This window comes from Mastomys coucha, unplaced genomic scaffold, assembly GCF_008632895.1.
Source record: "Mastomys coucha isolate ucsf_1 unplaced genomic scaffold, UCSF_Mcou_1 pScaffold5, whole genome shotgun sequence".
Classification (NCBI taxonomy): domain Eukaryota; kingdom Metazoa; phylum Chordata; class Mammalia; order Rodentia; family Muridae; genus Mastomys; species Mastomys coucha.
This window is the reverse complement of record NW_022196911.1, coordinates 73082307-73098318: the sequence shown is the minus strand read 5'-3', so window position 1 is coordinate 73098318 and position 16012 is coordinate 73082307. Positions and strand designations below refer to the sequence as shown.

The 16012-nt window shown below is 43.1% G+C and overlaps 1 protein-coding gene across 5 annotated transcripts in view; it reads right to left on the bottom strand.

Annotated features, from left to right (window-relative positions):
* Positions 1–16012, bottom strand: part of Ssh2 (slingshot protein phosphatase 2) — a 231152-nt gene that overhangs the window by 7462 nt on the left and 207678 nt on the right. For all 5 annotated transcript variants that reach the window (XM_031351152.1, XM_031351157.1, XM_031351153.1 and 2 more), the window contains 3 exons: positions 14929–15075; positions 10585–10785; positions 2526–3360 (listed from right to left, as the gene is read on the bottom strand). In XM_031351152.1, coding sequence (XP_031207012.1) covers positions 2526–3360; positions 10585–10785; positions 14929–15075 — 1183 coding nt within the window. The remainder of the gene's footprint in view (positions 1–2525; positions 3361–10584; positions 10786–14928; positions 15076–16012) is intronic.

The window sequence follows — 16012 nt, the reverse complement described above, 5'->3', positions numbered from 1 at the left end:
TGGCCTCAAACTCAGAAATCCGCCTGCCTCTGCCTCTCAAGTGCTGGGATTAAAGGTGTGTGCCACCATTGCCAGCTCCAGCCCTTCATTTTCTTTTTTGAGACAGGAGAACTCATTATGTAGACCAGGTCTTGAACTCAGAGATCTGCCTGTCTCTGCCTCTCTAGTACCAAGATTAAAAGCATATACCCCACACCAGGCAACAATCTCTAAATTTCATGTGGCTCCTTTTGGGAAAGGTAGACTTAACTTAGCCATTTTGCTCAGCAGCCCTAGAACCCTTCTTCTCAAGAGAATCCTCTACTCCTTTACAAGGTAGATAGTTATTTTACTCCTGTCCAAGGCAATAATTCCCATGGATTTAGGACAAGACTCACCCAATCCCACTTCCTCCCAAATCAGGTCCCACTGCAAAAAAATTTTAACTTCAAAATCTATTCATAATCCTTTTTAAAGTCAGTACATTATGACTATCAGTCTCTTTTGTTAACATTTTATGTATGTAAGACTTCAAAATACAATATTTCCTTAGCAATTGTGCTGGTCTTTATCCCTTAGAAGAGTTTTAGTTGGTATAAACTAACAAGGTCAGTCTTGACTTTGGGGGAATCTGCCAGGACATCAAGCAGAGGTGATCTTGGCAGAACTGGTGAGCCTGGTATGTGCACGGGCCATGGAAGGAGTACTCATATGACCAAGGACTCAGTAGGAAGGCTATTTCTGTCAATGCCACTACACTGACTGGTTCATAAAGAGAGCTTAAATGTTCTGACTTTCCATAGAAATACGACAGACACACAGAAGTAGAAGCAAACGTTGTCTTGGGGGTACTTGTGGAAAAGAAATAACAGATGAAGGCAGAGTAGGAGGAAAAGACCATCTCAGGTCTTGGTCAGATAACCAAGGCTGGTGATAAATAAAGCTTAGTTGGTAAAGTGCTTGTCTGCTATGTACAGGACCCTGTGTTAAATCCCTAGTACTGCAAAATAAATGCACCATAACGAGGTCCATTAAGATCAGTAAGGGAGGCAGGTGGTGGTGGTGCACGCCTTTAATCCCAGCACTTGGGAGGCAGAGGCAGGTGGATTTCTGAGTTTGAGGCCAGCCTGGACTACAGAGTGAGTTCCAGGACAGCCAGGGCTACCCAGAGAAACCCTGTCTTGAAAAAACAAACAAACAAACAAACAAACAAAAAAGGATCAGTAAGGGAAGTTTTGTATGATAGAGTAAACTTGAGACTTTGTCTCAAAACAGATAAACAAAACAAAGCAACTTTTTTGACCACCTATGGTATTTCCTCTTATTTCTGAAATGGTTCATAAGAAATCATACATCAACAAGGCATGGTGACACATCTTTAATCCCAGCATTTGAGTGGCTGAGGCAGGTGGATCTCTGAGTTCAAGGCCAGCCTTGCACCACTGAGTGAATTGCAGGAAGGCCAAGGCTACACAGAGAAACTTTTCTTGAAAAACAAAACAAAACAAAACAAAACACATGCCACTTAGGAATCTTAGGATCTTGGCTGCTCCCAAATTTATCTTCCCAAACTATCTTTTGCTTCTTGAGCTCCATGGGACTGGAGACAAATTCACTGATCAGCATCACTGAGCTCAGCACAGACATCTGGCTACTTCAGCAACTATTTACATGTGTCACAAGCTATTTATTAGCTTGTGAACTTTCTGAGACAAAATGTTTCCCAAACAAACCCATGCTCTCAGATGCCATTTCACTCAGGTGGCACTGTGGTACCTCATCACTGCTGAGATTTGACTTGAGCCCCAGGGTCCACAGAACTAGCTTTGGCTAGTTCTCTCTTCTGTACCATCTCCTTTCAGAAGTGCTTCCAACAGGGGATGGAGACATGGCTCAGAGGTTAAGGGCACTTGCTGCTTTTGCAGGTGACCTGAATTTGATTCCCAACACCTACGTAGTGGCTCACAACCATCTATAATTCCAGTTCCAGGGAAAATGAAGCCCTCTCCTGACTTCTATGGGCACCAAGCACACATGTGATACACATTTATACATGCAGGCAAAATATTTATACACATAAAATAAATCTAAAATGTCATCAAAGCCTGAAAAGATAAAATCCTTAAAAAAGCGCCTGTTTGAAAGGAAGGTCTCAGCTGGATTGTTTTATTGTTTACTAGGGAAATCTTCACTAACATCCAGAGTGAATCATGACTCAAAGGGCTGAAGAGAAGGCCCAGTGGCCAAGAGTGTGTAGAGAGGACGAGAGTGCAGTTCCCAGCACCTATGGTGGGCAGTTCACAAGCCCTTGCAGCTCAAGCTCTGGGGGAATCTCACTACTTTAGCTTCTCTGGGCACCTTCACTCATATGAACTGCCAACTCACATACATGTTAATTAAAAAAAAGTTAGGGCAAGGAGTACAGACTGGCTTAGCACAGGTGAGTGCCCTACCCCCTGCCCTCTGAAAGACATTAACACAGCAAAGTTTTCAATAGTTTCTTTGGTGAGAAGTTCATTAAATAGAAAACCATAAAGCAGTTTTACCTTTGACTGGTCCTCATCCACGGAAGACTCTTCAGAGGCGTGGGGAGTATTACTCAAAGAGCTGCTTCTCTGGTCATCGGCTGCCATTTCTGAAGGTGCTACTTCTATCACTGACAAGCGACAACCCTCACTCCTTCCTCCACCTAATTCTTCTATCCTTGAGTGAGAAAAAGACCGAGACCGGGTTTCTTGAGAAAGCTCTACAAATTTCTCTAGGGCACTAAAAAAATCAATACGATCTGTACTAAAATCGGAGATGGCAGCTTGGCAACTAGCTTGGGGGCTTGGTGACTCCAGATCAGGTGACATGGGGAGGTCTTTCAGTCTCGATGTCAACTCTTCCATTGGCAGTAAGTGGACATTCATGTCTGCTTTCAGTGCGTCCGTCTCCAAATCTTCCACTGCTAAGTCTGGGAACTTGTTGGCAATGTCTGGGGCCTGTCCAGGTTGGAGTAAGGCTTTAGATGCATGGCAGTTGTCAAGAGGGAATTTTGATTCACTGAGACAACACCCTGACGAGCATCCATTGATGTCATTTAAGTTTAATTCGTCTTCAATCTGCCCAGCACGAAACTCCTGTGAAGAGAGCTCCAGGCAGATGAGTCTTTCTTTGGTGCACACTCCTGTCTGACTTGCATCCTGTGGGAGCATGTGTTCCACAAAGACAGGAGGCATGGCTGCAAGGTTCTCCACAGTCTTCACCTCAGTGATCTGGTCTGCTGACGTGGTCATCTCCTTCTTGTTGAGCTCGAGCCCAGGTTTACAGATGGGTTCATGGTGGTCTGAAAGGTCACTGTCTGAATGAGATCTCCAGAGTTTGTTATGCCTCTGTTTGCTGTGGACAACACAAACAGGTTTGTGAAAACAGTCAACATCCTTCCTTCTGAGAAACCACGCCCAGAGAAACCTTGTCTCCCGCACATCCTTGCTCCTATTCACTAGACCAAGACCAAAAACACTGCAAAAGACACAACTTACAGGAACAAAACCAAAGCAAACAACAGTAGATGGCTGAGGTCTCAGTTTTTTAGACAGGGTTTCACTACAGAGTACCCGCTGACTTGGATGGAACCCCTGCCAACTCTTGGATAGGCCAGTCTGCCTCAAACTCACAGAGATGTCTCTGCCTCTGCCTCCAGAGTGCTGAGATCTGACTTTCTTCTCTAATCAGATAAATGGGAGCTGAAATTGTTAACAGCCACTATTGATAATCAAGTTCTCTCATGGCGTGGGTAAGTGTGAACTGTTGACTTCAATCTTTTTAAGGTCATTTACTGTTTGTGCCATATTATGGCATACAAGTGGAGATATGAGGACAACTTGGGATAGTTGGTTCTCTCCCTCCGTCACCCTAGTGCTAGGGATCCATCTCAAGTTGTCAGGCTTAGTCCAAGCACCTTAGCTGATGGGCTTTCTTTTAAGAGTCAAGTGTAGCAATAGCTCTCCAAATTTAATCTTTAAATAATCAGTTCTTCCTGTTAGAAGTTTTCTTGAGAAAATATTTTAAGGGTATGTAGTTTACACACACACACACACACACACACGACTGGGGTTCAGTTCCTAGTAACCACATGGTGGCTTAGAACCATCTTTAATTCCAGTTCCAGGAGATCTGATATCCTCTTCTAGCCTCCAAAGGCACATGGGCACCAAACATACATTCAGGCAACATCATACACATAAAATAAGATAAATAAATTCCTCTCAAGACTCAGGGATCTATGTAGAAGAACAGGCAGAAAGATTGTAAGAGCCAGAGTTGGGGGAATGACTTGAAGAAACGTCTTCAGACATGACAGGGCTGTCTCACATACACAGACCTGCATAACCTCTCAGCACAGAGAAAGGGACACAAAGTCCCACTCCTAACCAAGAAGTTATCTGCAGTGGATATTTGCTGGGAAAGGAGAGATCAGTTTTCTCCACTAGGGTGACACTGGGTAACTCTGCTCTAGAGCAGGCTTCAGCACAGCATGGGTGCTATATTTTTGGGGTGCTTTTGTTTTGTTATTTGTCTTACTGGTTTTTGTTTGTTTTGACCTATGCTATCTTTTTTATTCTTTTTTGACAGGGAAAGAAAGGTTGGAAGGAGGGGGGAGGCTTGGGAGTTGGGGGAGGGGAAGGAATACAATCAAAATATATAGTATGCAAATTTTTTAAAATTAAGTATCTAAAATCTTAAAAAAAACCATGTTTAACAATTTAACCAGAAATAAAACAAAACAAACCCCCAACCTAAACAACCTATAAGTCACTCAAAGAGCAATAGTCTTTTGGAGGTTTATTACTGGAATGAGAGCTTATGTAGTAGCTCTTGTTGCTAGTGCAGATGTGGGGGAATGGTGATCAGGACCCTCCTTATTTTTATTTGTGAGGATGACCGAGGTCAGAACTCAGATCTCTAGAAGCTAACCCAGGACGGGTGTTGGACACCAAACGGGGGGCTGCTGAGCCTCCTTTCCAGCTCCAATGTGATCAGTCTTTTGTGTGTGTTTGAAACAGGATCTATGTGGCCTTTGCTGACCTGGAGCTCACTACGTAGAACAGGCTGGCCTTAAATTTCTCAGAGCTCCACCTGCCTCTGCCTCCTGAGTGCTGGGATTAAAGGCGTGCACCACCATGTCTGGCTAAGGTGATCATTAAGTTAGAAAATAAAGGAGGCCTAGTAAATCTGGATTGAATATGCCGTTACAGAATGAAGAGGATGAATATAAAGGATAAGCCTTTCATAAAAGATCTTAGAACGTGAGACAACACTTGGGAAAACATGGGCCAAAGCGGGCTCTTTACCAACCCCAGAGAGCACTACACAGTCATCCTTTGGTTATTTCATGAGGTACATACAGTCTGAGGTAGGGACGAGATTCACTTCAAAGTACATGCTTATAGGAAACACAATTCCCAAAGCCCCAGCCAAAATGTCTCAGCTGCCTTTATGGTGGTCAGGATCACCTGCCCAGGGATTAGATCCTAAATATGGTGCTTGACAGTCCCATGATTTATTTAATAGCAGACAAAGAGTTACCTAACTTCTGGGTGGAAGGGAAAACAGCCTCAAACAACTTGCCCTGGGCTTGGGGCCACACGTGGGTTCTGCTGAGTCATGTGCCTACACTGATGTGACCCCGTGTCTTCTCAACTTTACACCTGCTCTCAGCTCCCTCTGCTGCCTGCTGCTTGGGTGGGACACTCTGACTCCAGCCTTCTCAGCAGAGGGTGCTTTCCCTCAGAGGGAACAGGTCAAATCTGTTTGTGAAAACAAGCTCTAATCAGCTGGCTGGGTGGACAGTGGAGTTTTCCCCTTTTCAAGCTGCATGACCTCCAGTCGCCCCTAGGAGGAGACAACATAACACACACCACACGTCTCAAGTGAGGGAGAGGCAAGCTGACTGTTTTGGGTGAGCGTGGACTTTAAGCTGTATTATTTATTACCAACCAAGGCCAGTTTGCTTCCTACAGAAGTTTTTCCTTAGGTCTAGAGGCCTTTGTTTCCAGGCCTAAATATCACTGTGTTCTAATTTCTACACTGTCATTTTTTGTGGGGTTGTGCAAATGGGTCTTCTCACTTAGCATCATAATTCCTGTGAGCATGTGACTGAAGAGACAGCTGTTCTTAGCTATCTGATAGTATAAAACAGCAGCTGATTTTACAGCCAACACACCAAGGGGAAGTTCCCTTAATCTCAACAGTTACCCAAAGTATAGTTTGTTTGTTTGCTTGTTTTTTTTTTTTTTAAATACTTGCAAACTGCTTATCAGTCAGGGCTGGGGAGATAGCTCAGTGGTTAAGAATGATTGCTCTTGCAGGGGACTCAGGTCCAATTCTTAGCACCTAAGTGGTGGTTCACAACCATCCATAACTCCAGCTCCAGAGACTCAAATGCCCTCTTCTGACACATAGGCAAAACACTCATACATAAAATGAATAAATCTAGTACATTAAAATATTATCAGTCAAGAGGAAATATGAGATGGGAGCTACACTGGTGAGTGTAAACAGTGAATATTCCAGAGAAAGTAGCTCGCATCAGTGCCTGCTGCTCAGCAGGGCCTTCCTTCTGTTCTTGGGGTTGATGATCATCAGGAAATACTCCACTGGGCCTTGGGAATACAATTGACACCTACTTATAAGAGAGTAAGAAAAAGAAAATCTAATCCAAAGACTGGCCTGGGGCAGAGTGGTAGGCAGCTCTAACACAATGCAGTGACCACCACCACTACTAGAGCACTATACCTTCATGCACTCCCTGCTGACGGCACCCTCCTCGCTCCTGAGCTTGTGCTGATCATCTGTCCCTTCCTCTTCCTTAAAATGTCATTGCAAGTGCTTTTTAAACATTAATTAATCATTTTTTAAGATCGAATCTTGCTGCATAGCCCTGGCTATCATGCAGCTCACTATGAAGAGCAAGCTGGCCTTGAACTCACAGAGATCTGCCTACCTCTCTGCTGAGGTGAGGGGCATGCCCACCACACCCGACCATAAAACATTATTTTGGCTAAAATGTTTTCAAGCTCCATCACTGTATGTAAATGTATTTTTATAAAGTGAAATAAATGTGTCGCAATTAGTCTGTCCATATGGTTGACAAATAGTCTTGGCTACTATAAACATTGCCAGGGACATTCTTCTGGCTGCTAAGACTTCAGACTCTCAGAGGTGTCATGCAATAGAGTGTAATATATGGGTCATGGGGCATGTGTGCATCACCAGTTTGCAGGGACCACTAGACTGCTTTTCAGTGAGGCTCTGCCTGGTGTTGTCTAACGCTCTGACACTGATAGGACTCAGCACACAACACTAGATCACATCTATTATTTTAAACTGGTAACTTCTAATCCAGCTGACCCCCAACTCCCATTCTAGGCAGGCGAGTAAATAAACAAGCTGCCAAAAAGGAGCTTCAGAGTTGGCCGGTGGCCTCGATGATGCAGCCGCGCCTCTGATCCCCCTCCCTTGAGCAGCCTCTGACCTGAATCTGGAGTCATGTAAACACAGGACTGGGCTACTTTGGTAACTGTAGTTTTCTTACTTGTTAGATGAGCAGAAAAGAAATGTAACCGATAGGATACATAAGGCAGCCCGCTCTCTTCCTTTTGCTTTCTTGCTTCACGCTAGCAGTCATCTCTTAGGAAACTATTGCTACAAGTGTAAGGCTAGGAAACTGAGTCTGGCTGTGGTTGCCTTCTAGGGGACTAGGGGAAGCAGTGGGCACTTCTGTGAATTGTGCATGGTCCTGGACATTTCCAATTATTTAGCCAGAAAGCTATTTTTAAAAAAATCTTGCCGGGCAGTGGTGGTGCATGCCTTTAATCCCAGCACTTGGGAAGCAGAGGCAGGTGGATTTCTGAGTTTGAGGCCAGCCTGGTCTACAGAGTGAGTTCCAGGACAGCCAGGGCTACATAGAGAAACCCTGTCTTGAAAAACCAGAAAAAAAAAATCCTTTTAAGCCACAACTAGGCTTGGCTGCCATGTCCTTTCATTTCAGGCTCCTTGCTGCAGGCTGACAGCTGCATCTGACTAGACTGCTCTCTACCAGAAAACCAGGATACGAAGAGAGCCCTGCCACCTCTGGCCCTCAGAACCAAAGAGGTCATGTCTGTGGACATGACACACAAATTCTCCCTAGCTGTCACTTAGTTTTCCTCCTGCCCCCTTTACACTGGAACCTAATACCATAGACACATGGCTCAGCTTGCAAATGGTCTGCTTGAAACTTGAACCTGTCTGATAGAGCACAAATCTGGCAGAGGCTTGTGGTAGCAGGAAGAGTTTTATAACTCGCTCTTCTTGCTACCACCCCACAAGTATAAAAGCAGAAAAAAATACAGCATGAAAAGTACCAATAGTTTAATTATACCATCCTTTTTAGGTCTTCAAGTGGAAGAGTAAGCCAGCCTTTTATAAGCTACCAATGATATTTTGAAAGATATAAGTTCTTTGCATTTCCAACACATGGCTGGGCCCTGATGCTCTCACTAAGACTGTAATCAATTGAGATGTTACTATAGAAATGGGCTACTCAGTGGTCACTGCACCAAGAAGCTCCTCCAACAGACAAGACAGCTAGCACAATCAGCCAAGTCCCCAGCACTGCTCTGCGTAACTACAGTTAAGAGGATGCTGGGATCACAACTCTAACTCTTTGAGAGCCACCATGTGTTTCCTATGATATGAAAACAAGATCCCCCCCCCCCCCAAAAAAAAATACTTTTAAGGAACAAGCAAACTTTGGAAGTTGTCTCTGTCTAACTGCCTCTCAGGGAGGTCCCCCTCCTCGGGAGACCACCACACACAGGTGATACCAGTGAAGTGGAGGGACAGTGAGGCTTAGTTGGATTTGGTTCCAGAACATTCTTTATCAGCAGTCCTGGCAGTCAAAAGTGGCCTAAGTGATACCCCTAACCTGGATATCACAACACAAGAGATTCTAGAAACACTTTCCATGCCATTTTCTGGGGAGTTAGTATGCTTGTGATGGTTGGAGGCAGGCTGATGTTAATGAAGAAGGAACAAAACATATATGAATGTATGCTTTTTTGGTAATCATGGAGAGAAGAAATGATGAGAAACAACCCTTAAACATAGTGGTATACATATAAAGAATGACTTAAACACTTGGGAGATAAGGCAGGAGGATTAGGTGCCCAAGGACAGCCTTGGCTACATAGTAGGTTCAAGGCTAGCTTGGGGTATGAGATAGTCTGTCTTTAAAAAAAAAGAGTGTTATTTTATGAAAAAAAAAAAACAGTAAACATAGATCTATCTATCTATCTATCTATCTATCTATCTATCTATCTATCTATCTATCTACCTATCTATCTACCTACCTACCTACCTACCTATTTACCTACCTATCTATCTATCAATAGGGTCTCTCTATGTAGCCCTTGCTGTCCTAGAGTTTTCTTATGTAAACCAGACTGGCCTTAAACCTACAGAGAACTGCATGCATCCAAGTGCTGGAGTTAAAGGTACTGCACTGCCTCTCTCAACTTCATAGTGATGTTTTACTTTTACAGATGGGGGTCAGGTGGGGACTAGAAACACCAAAGAACTTCTGAAGGCTGCAGCAAACAGATGAACCAGGAACAGAAACCACATCTAATGATGCAAATTCTGTGTTTTTTCCTGTCTGGAGTTTGCCCTCCCTTTATGAATCAGGCTCAGGAAGTCGAGATGGAACAGAAAAGGAAAGGAAAAGGAAAGAGGAAGTGTGATTTTCTGGTTTATGCTGTCCTTCATATCCTCATTTAAATTTTTTTTCTGAAATTCCTTTAACATCTAAGAAAAATCACATATTGGGGGGAGGGATACTGGGGAAGGGAAACTAACCCAACAGCTTGCAGTAGCCTGGGATTCCAGAATAAATACTCAAGTTGGCAGGACATGTAGCGTCCTTCCTCTCAGTAGGTCACATGAGGACACTGGCTAACATCCATTATGTGTGTGTCTGGGAACATGTAATATTTATGTTCTCCTCAAGTGCTTAGGTGCCTTTTCCTCTGTGTCCTGTCCTCTGATTTAAAGTGTCATCAAAGTTGGGCTAGAGACCTAGAACTTCTTTGAAACAGAGGAGGACTGAGTATTTTCTCAGCTTCTCAAGACAGGCTCAGATGAAATCATTCCAAATGCTGAGCAAATGGGAGGGGTTGTTAGTGGAAACCATAATGCTATGTTGTGGTCACATTTTCACAATTCTTTGGGGCTGGACGGTGGCCCCTCTGCGTGGATAGGCTGGAAGGCTATTTAACATTTTGTTCTGTGGAAACATAGTCCAGATTTGAGAGTCAAGATCAAGTCATGAGACTTGCTGGAGTCAAACCCTGGCACCAGCTGCAACTGCTTTTAGACAGCTGTGCTATTACCCTAAAAACACAGCCTAGAACTGCTCACGGGGGAACAAACCAAATCTACCAAGCCAGAGGATTTCAGAATGTGACAGCTCAAGAAAATGATTCTCAAGTCATTTACCATATTATGCAAGAATAGCTGAAGGTGATTTTTAACTCTCAAAGGTAATGGAATGAGAGGCAGAGAAAGCCACTCATGACCCACCTGGCCAGCAAGATCCCTTGGTATTCTTCCAGTTGTCTCATGAAGCTGGGGTTAGGCTTTGTCACCGTTCGTCTTTCCTTCACATAGTCATAGGCTCGATCCAGATTCCATCCATACTCCTTCATTGCATAGGCAATCACAGTGGAGGCTGAGCGACTCACCCCCATTTTGCAGTGCACAAGACATTTAGACCCATGTTTCCTAGTTGGGAAAGTGAGGTGAAAAAGGGTGCTGACAGTAAGTACAGTGTAGAGAGCTGGGGTTCAGGTTCCTGTATCACCCTTCCATTGTAATTTTTTTTTTTTTTTTTGCTATATAATGTTCTCATCTTAGTACATCCATGTGCTTCTATGATCAAATATCAGGATAAAGTAGGCAGCTTTAAATGTACTTTTAAATGATATTTGTCTGGTTTTTTGAGACAAGATTAGTCTTACAGTCCTGGCTATCCTGGACTTACTCTGTAGACCAGGCTGGCCTTGAACTCAGAAATCTGCCTGCTTCTGCCTCCCCAGTGCTGGGATTAAAGGTGTGTGCCACCACTGCTGAACTCTTTTTTTTTCACTTTTAATATTAAGCCTCTAAATCCATTCAGTAAAGATTTATCAAGTATTTACCATATATAAGCTAATGTATGAAGTGCTAGACACAAACTTAAGTAACACATAGCTTCTATACTAAAGGGTAGAACTGAGTTAGAGAAACAGACAGTTAAAATTCAATGTTGTAGTGCACTGAATGTCACAGTGCAGAGGAGAATTTTTCATGTGGAACTGGAGCTCATTTCCTGTGTGGTGGAGGCCAGTTCCCTCACAGCCCTCAGGCATGTCTTCTGGCTGGCATTCTCCTGAGTTATAGGTGTGGTAATGACTCATCTGAGTTGTGCTAATAGAGTTATTTCTAGTTAAGTTCCCAGCAAGGGCTCTATCCCTGGAGGAAAGCATAGATGAAGCCGATATTTCTTCTCTATTCTAGAGATCACTTTTCACACACTACCACGACCCCAGAGAACTGGAGGAAAGCATGTGACGTATCACATGCCATTCTCAGTGTTCAGGTGGAATCAATGAGAGCTGCCTGTTTGTTTTTTGCAGGCTTTGAAGTGAGCTCAGGGGCTCCACACATACTCTAAGGACATGATCTATCACTGAGCTATGCCCCAGTCCCTGTGGGCTTTTAATACAAGGGAAGGAAGAGAAAAGGACGCTGCCGAAAAGCAAACAAAATACCTCAGTCTTAACAGGTCAAAGCTAGTCACCTTGGATAGGAACATTATTCAGTTATGTTCTAATTCTAACAATGTAGTGCTCCAGCACAAACTAAGTCTTCAGGGATCAGTTAAATGCATGAATAAACTTAGGGATCTGCTAATCACATCTTCCAGCTGTTGAAGAGGGAATGTTTTAAAAACTGGAGAAAAGAACTGTTACTATTACAGCTACTCCTCCTGGACTCTAGAATCCTCATGAGTAACTATTCCAATGAATGAAAACACGGACACATGATCAAATGCTGTCCACATGCTCACTAGCTATACTGCTGGCTGACAAGCCTTCCTCAGAAGCTTGTAATCCTTGCTTGTCTGCAGTCACTCTATATGAATGACTGAGGAATTATCAATGCAAATGAGCCTGAGGTGATTTGCCCAAACCAGTGAGTAGATAAGCTACAAGAATGCAAAGTACAGAATGGACTAATTTTTCTGAGTTTTAAGAACTGTATTGCTATTTGTGTCTGTGAGGTGGGTGGGCATCTGAGTGTGGTGGTACACATGTGGAGCTCATAGGATGACTCGGAGGAGTCAGTTCTCCCAATGTCTACCATGTGGGTTCTGGGATTAAACTTAGCCTTGGCAGCAGGCCATCTCACTGGCCCTTACGATAGCATTTTTTATTAGACTATAGTTAGGAAGCCAATGTACAGTGATTCAGAAAAAAGTTTAGATGTGTGCTCTAAGTTTTCCAAATGAGCTCTAAAAACATATCAAATTTTAGGCCTTTGCCTATAGGTATTGAAAGTGCTTTGACTTGAACAAGCCTAAGTAAAATAAAATTTATTCCCTATGAAAGTACCTTTTTCAAACTTTACTTTTTTCTTATCCTTTTTTTTTTTTTTTAAAAAAACAGGGTTTCTCCATGTAGCCTTGGCTGTCCTGGAACTTGCTATGTAGACCAAGCTGGCCTTGAACTCAAAGGTCTACCTGCCTCTGCCTCCTGAGTGCTGGGATTGAAGGTGTGCACTTCTTCGGCATTTTTCAATTGGGTTTTTTAAGTGTTCAGCTTCTAACTTGTTTAAGAAGGATCTCAGTTAGTTTTCACTTATCCCACACACTTCAATTTCACCCCTCACATACAACTGTCTAAACTAAGCTTGCGTTGTAACATTAGGAGTAGGGCTCTGTAGAAGAGATATAGAAGGAAGCACTCCTCCTCAGACTCTGGCCTGAACTTGGGAAGCTCATGAACAACTGCTTCCATTTGTGACCTTGGTGCTTATGGTTATTTTGGTTGACAACTGGATTACATCGGGAATGACCTAAAACCCCAAAATGGCTGGGCACACCTGTGAAGGATTTTTGCTTAACTAAATCATCTGAAGTGGGAAGATACACTTCTAATTATCTTTGAGGTGGGAAGACCCACCTCTAATCTGGGCCACTGCTGGCAGCCACTGGCATTAGAGCCTACTTCATCAGGATTCCAGTGTATACTGAAGACCAGCTTTAATATCTAGCCTTGTGGATTGAACAACTACTGGATTCTTGAATTTTTTGTTTATGTGCAGTCACTGTTGGGTTAGTTCAACTGCAGCCTGTAAGTCTGTAACCCCGATTAATACGGATTTTGGTGCCAAAAGTGGTTCTAGAGGGGCTGGAGAGATAGCTCAGTGGTTAAGAGTACTGACTGCTCTTCCAGAGGTCCTGAGTTCAATTCCCAGCAACCACATGGTGGCTCACAACCATCTGTAATGGAATCTGATGCCATCTTCTGGTGTGTCTGAAGACAGCTACAGTGTACTTATATATATAATAAATAAATAAATCTCAAAAAAAGGGGTTCTAGAGCAACAGAAGTGTAAGGATGAATCTTTTAAACACCTGGAATAGGCTTTCCAAATTGCTGACACCTATAGTTGTCACAGCCTCTCCAGTTACTGAAAGCTCTCCTGGGACTTTGCAGAGTACTAAAAGCCCATGGTGGGAACTATTTTATAAAATTAAGGAGATAAATACATTCGATTATCAAGATTCACCATTTATGAGAGGCAATAGATTTGGTGCCTGCCCTGTTTGTCAAGATTGTCAATGGAAGTGTAGACTAATTTCTGAAGGAAGTTAAAAATGTTTCTCATTTAGTAAAGATGGTTTGAATGCAGTCCCTTCTGAAGAGGGACATGGCCAAGGAGTTCACTTATTCTTTCTAGTGAAAGGATAAATAAAACTGGGAAAGGAAGTCCTCAGTCAGAGCTTTAAGAGTCAATTAATTTGAAGATGACCTCAATGGAAGGCAAGAGAAAAATTTCACCATTTATAATACCTACAATAAAGTCAATAACTGTAAAGATAATACCTTGTATTCAGAAAAGCCTGGTATTTCACCTGTTCACAATAATGTGTGCTACAAAACTTACAAATATCCCTAGTGGCATTTAAAGGATTTAATTCAGAGCCAGGCATGGTGGAGAGTGCAAACCTTTAATCTCAGCACTCAGCAGAAGTGCTTCTTCTTGGCAGAAGCAGGCAGATTTCTGTGAGTTCAAGACCAGCCTGGTCTACGTAGGGTTCCAGGCTATTTAGGATTACACAGTGAGACTATGTCTCAACCCATCCCCCACCCCTGCCCCAGCCCTATTTTCTCATCTATCTTTTTCTTTTTTTTCTTTCTTCCTTCCTTATCTATCTTTCTTTCTTTCTTTCTTTCTCTCTCTCTCTTTCTTTCTTTCTTTCTTTTAGCTTTAAGATAATTCTATTTTCTTTAATTTTCTGCTTAGTGGAAAATGAGGTTATATGAGGTTATCTTTTTTTGGGGGGGAGGGGGAGACAGTTTCAGTTTGAGACAGAGACAATTTCCTGGTTGTCCTGGAATTTAGAGATCTGCCTTCCTCTGCCTCTCATTACTGAGATTAAAAAGCATATGCTACCACTGCTAGGCCATATAAGAGGCTGTTCTGTCCTGTCCTGTTCTGTTCTATTTGTTTGCTTAGAGAGAAAATGTTAAGTCACTAATCTTTTGTCCAGGATCCCATCCTTTTCTCTAAGTACTATCAGTAAACTGTCTCTATTTCACCCCAGCCTTAGCTACACTGTGGAGAGGGATCAGAACCTGTGTGTGGGACAATACTCACTTTGCTTTAGAGATGAATTTGTAAGTGTCATTCCAGTAAGCCAGGAGATCTGTTGCCTCTTCATCATATACTCGAATGTTATGATACTCAAAGACTCCAGGGAAGAAGTTATCTATCTCTCGAGTGACGTTCAAGATATACCGCACCCTGTGAAGAAATCAAAGGAGGGCACGCATTTTCAGACTAAAACTAATTCCCAGCCCTGTATCTGCCATGTCCAATATGGACCTGAAACTCTCCAAGTCTCTCTGGCTGCATTCCTGCTGAGAGTTCTCATAAACTGGGATGCTGGCAGACAAGGGCTTCTCTATCAACACTTCACCACCTCTCTCCCCACACCAGCTTAATGCTTGGCTTTAATTTACCAAAAGTTCTATTTCCTTCAATATATATACTTTAAATATATATAGACTTTAAACATCACTAAAGTTTACTGTAGCAACATAGGCTCTGTTCTTTCCTGTAAAATAACCAAATGTGTGGTTCCATAAACTCAGTTGCAGAAGGAGGAGGAAGAAAAACTACAAGAAGAGATATAATCACTCTGGGGTCACGGCTCAGAGGACCAAGATTTCTGAGACATGAAGTGAATTGGCTTCAATGCAGCATCAAACCTACTAATAGAAATGATTTTATTTTTTTTTTTAATTTAAAAAAATGAAGCACACAGTAGGAATGTAAAATGGTCAATTGCTGTAGAGAATAGCTCAGCAGTTCCTGAGAGGGCCAAATAGATTACTACACACTCCATAGCATGCACACAGACAGATTACTCCACAGCACCGCTCTCACTCCGCAGCATGCACACAGACAGATTACTCCACAGCACCGCTCTCACTCCGCAGCATGCACACATTACTCCACAGCACCGCTCTCACTCCGCAGCATGCACACAGACAGATTACTCCACAGCATTGCTCTCACTCCACAGCATGCACACAGACAGATTACTCCACAGCATTGCTCTCACTCCGCAGCATGCACACAGATTACTCCACAGCACCGCTCTCACCCCACAGCATGCACACAGACAGATTACTCCACAGCACCGCTCTCACTCCGCAGCATGCACACAGACAGATTA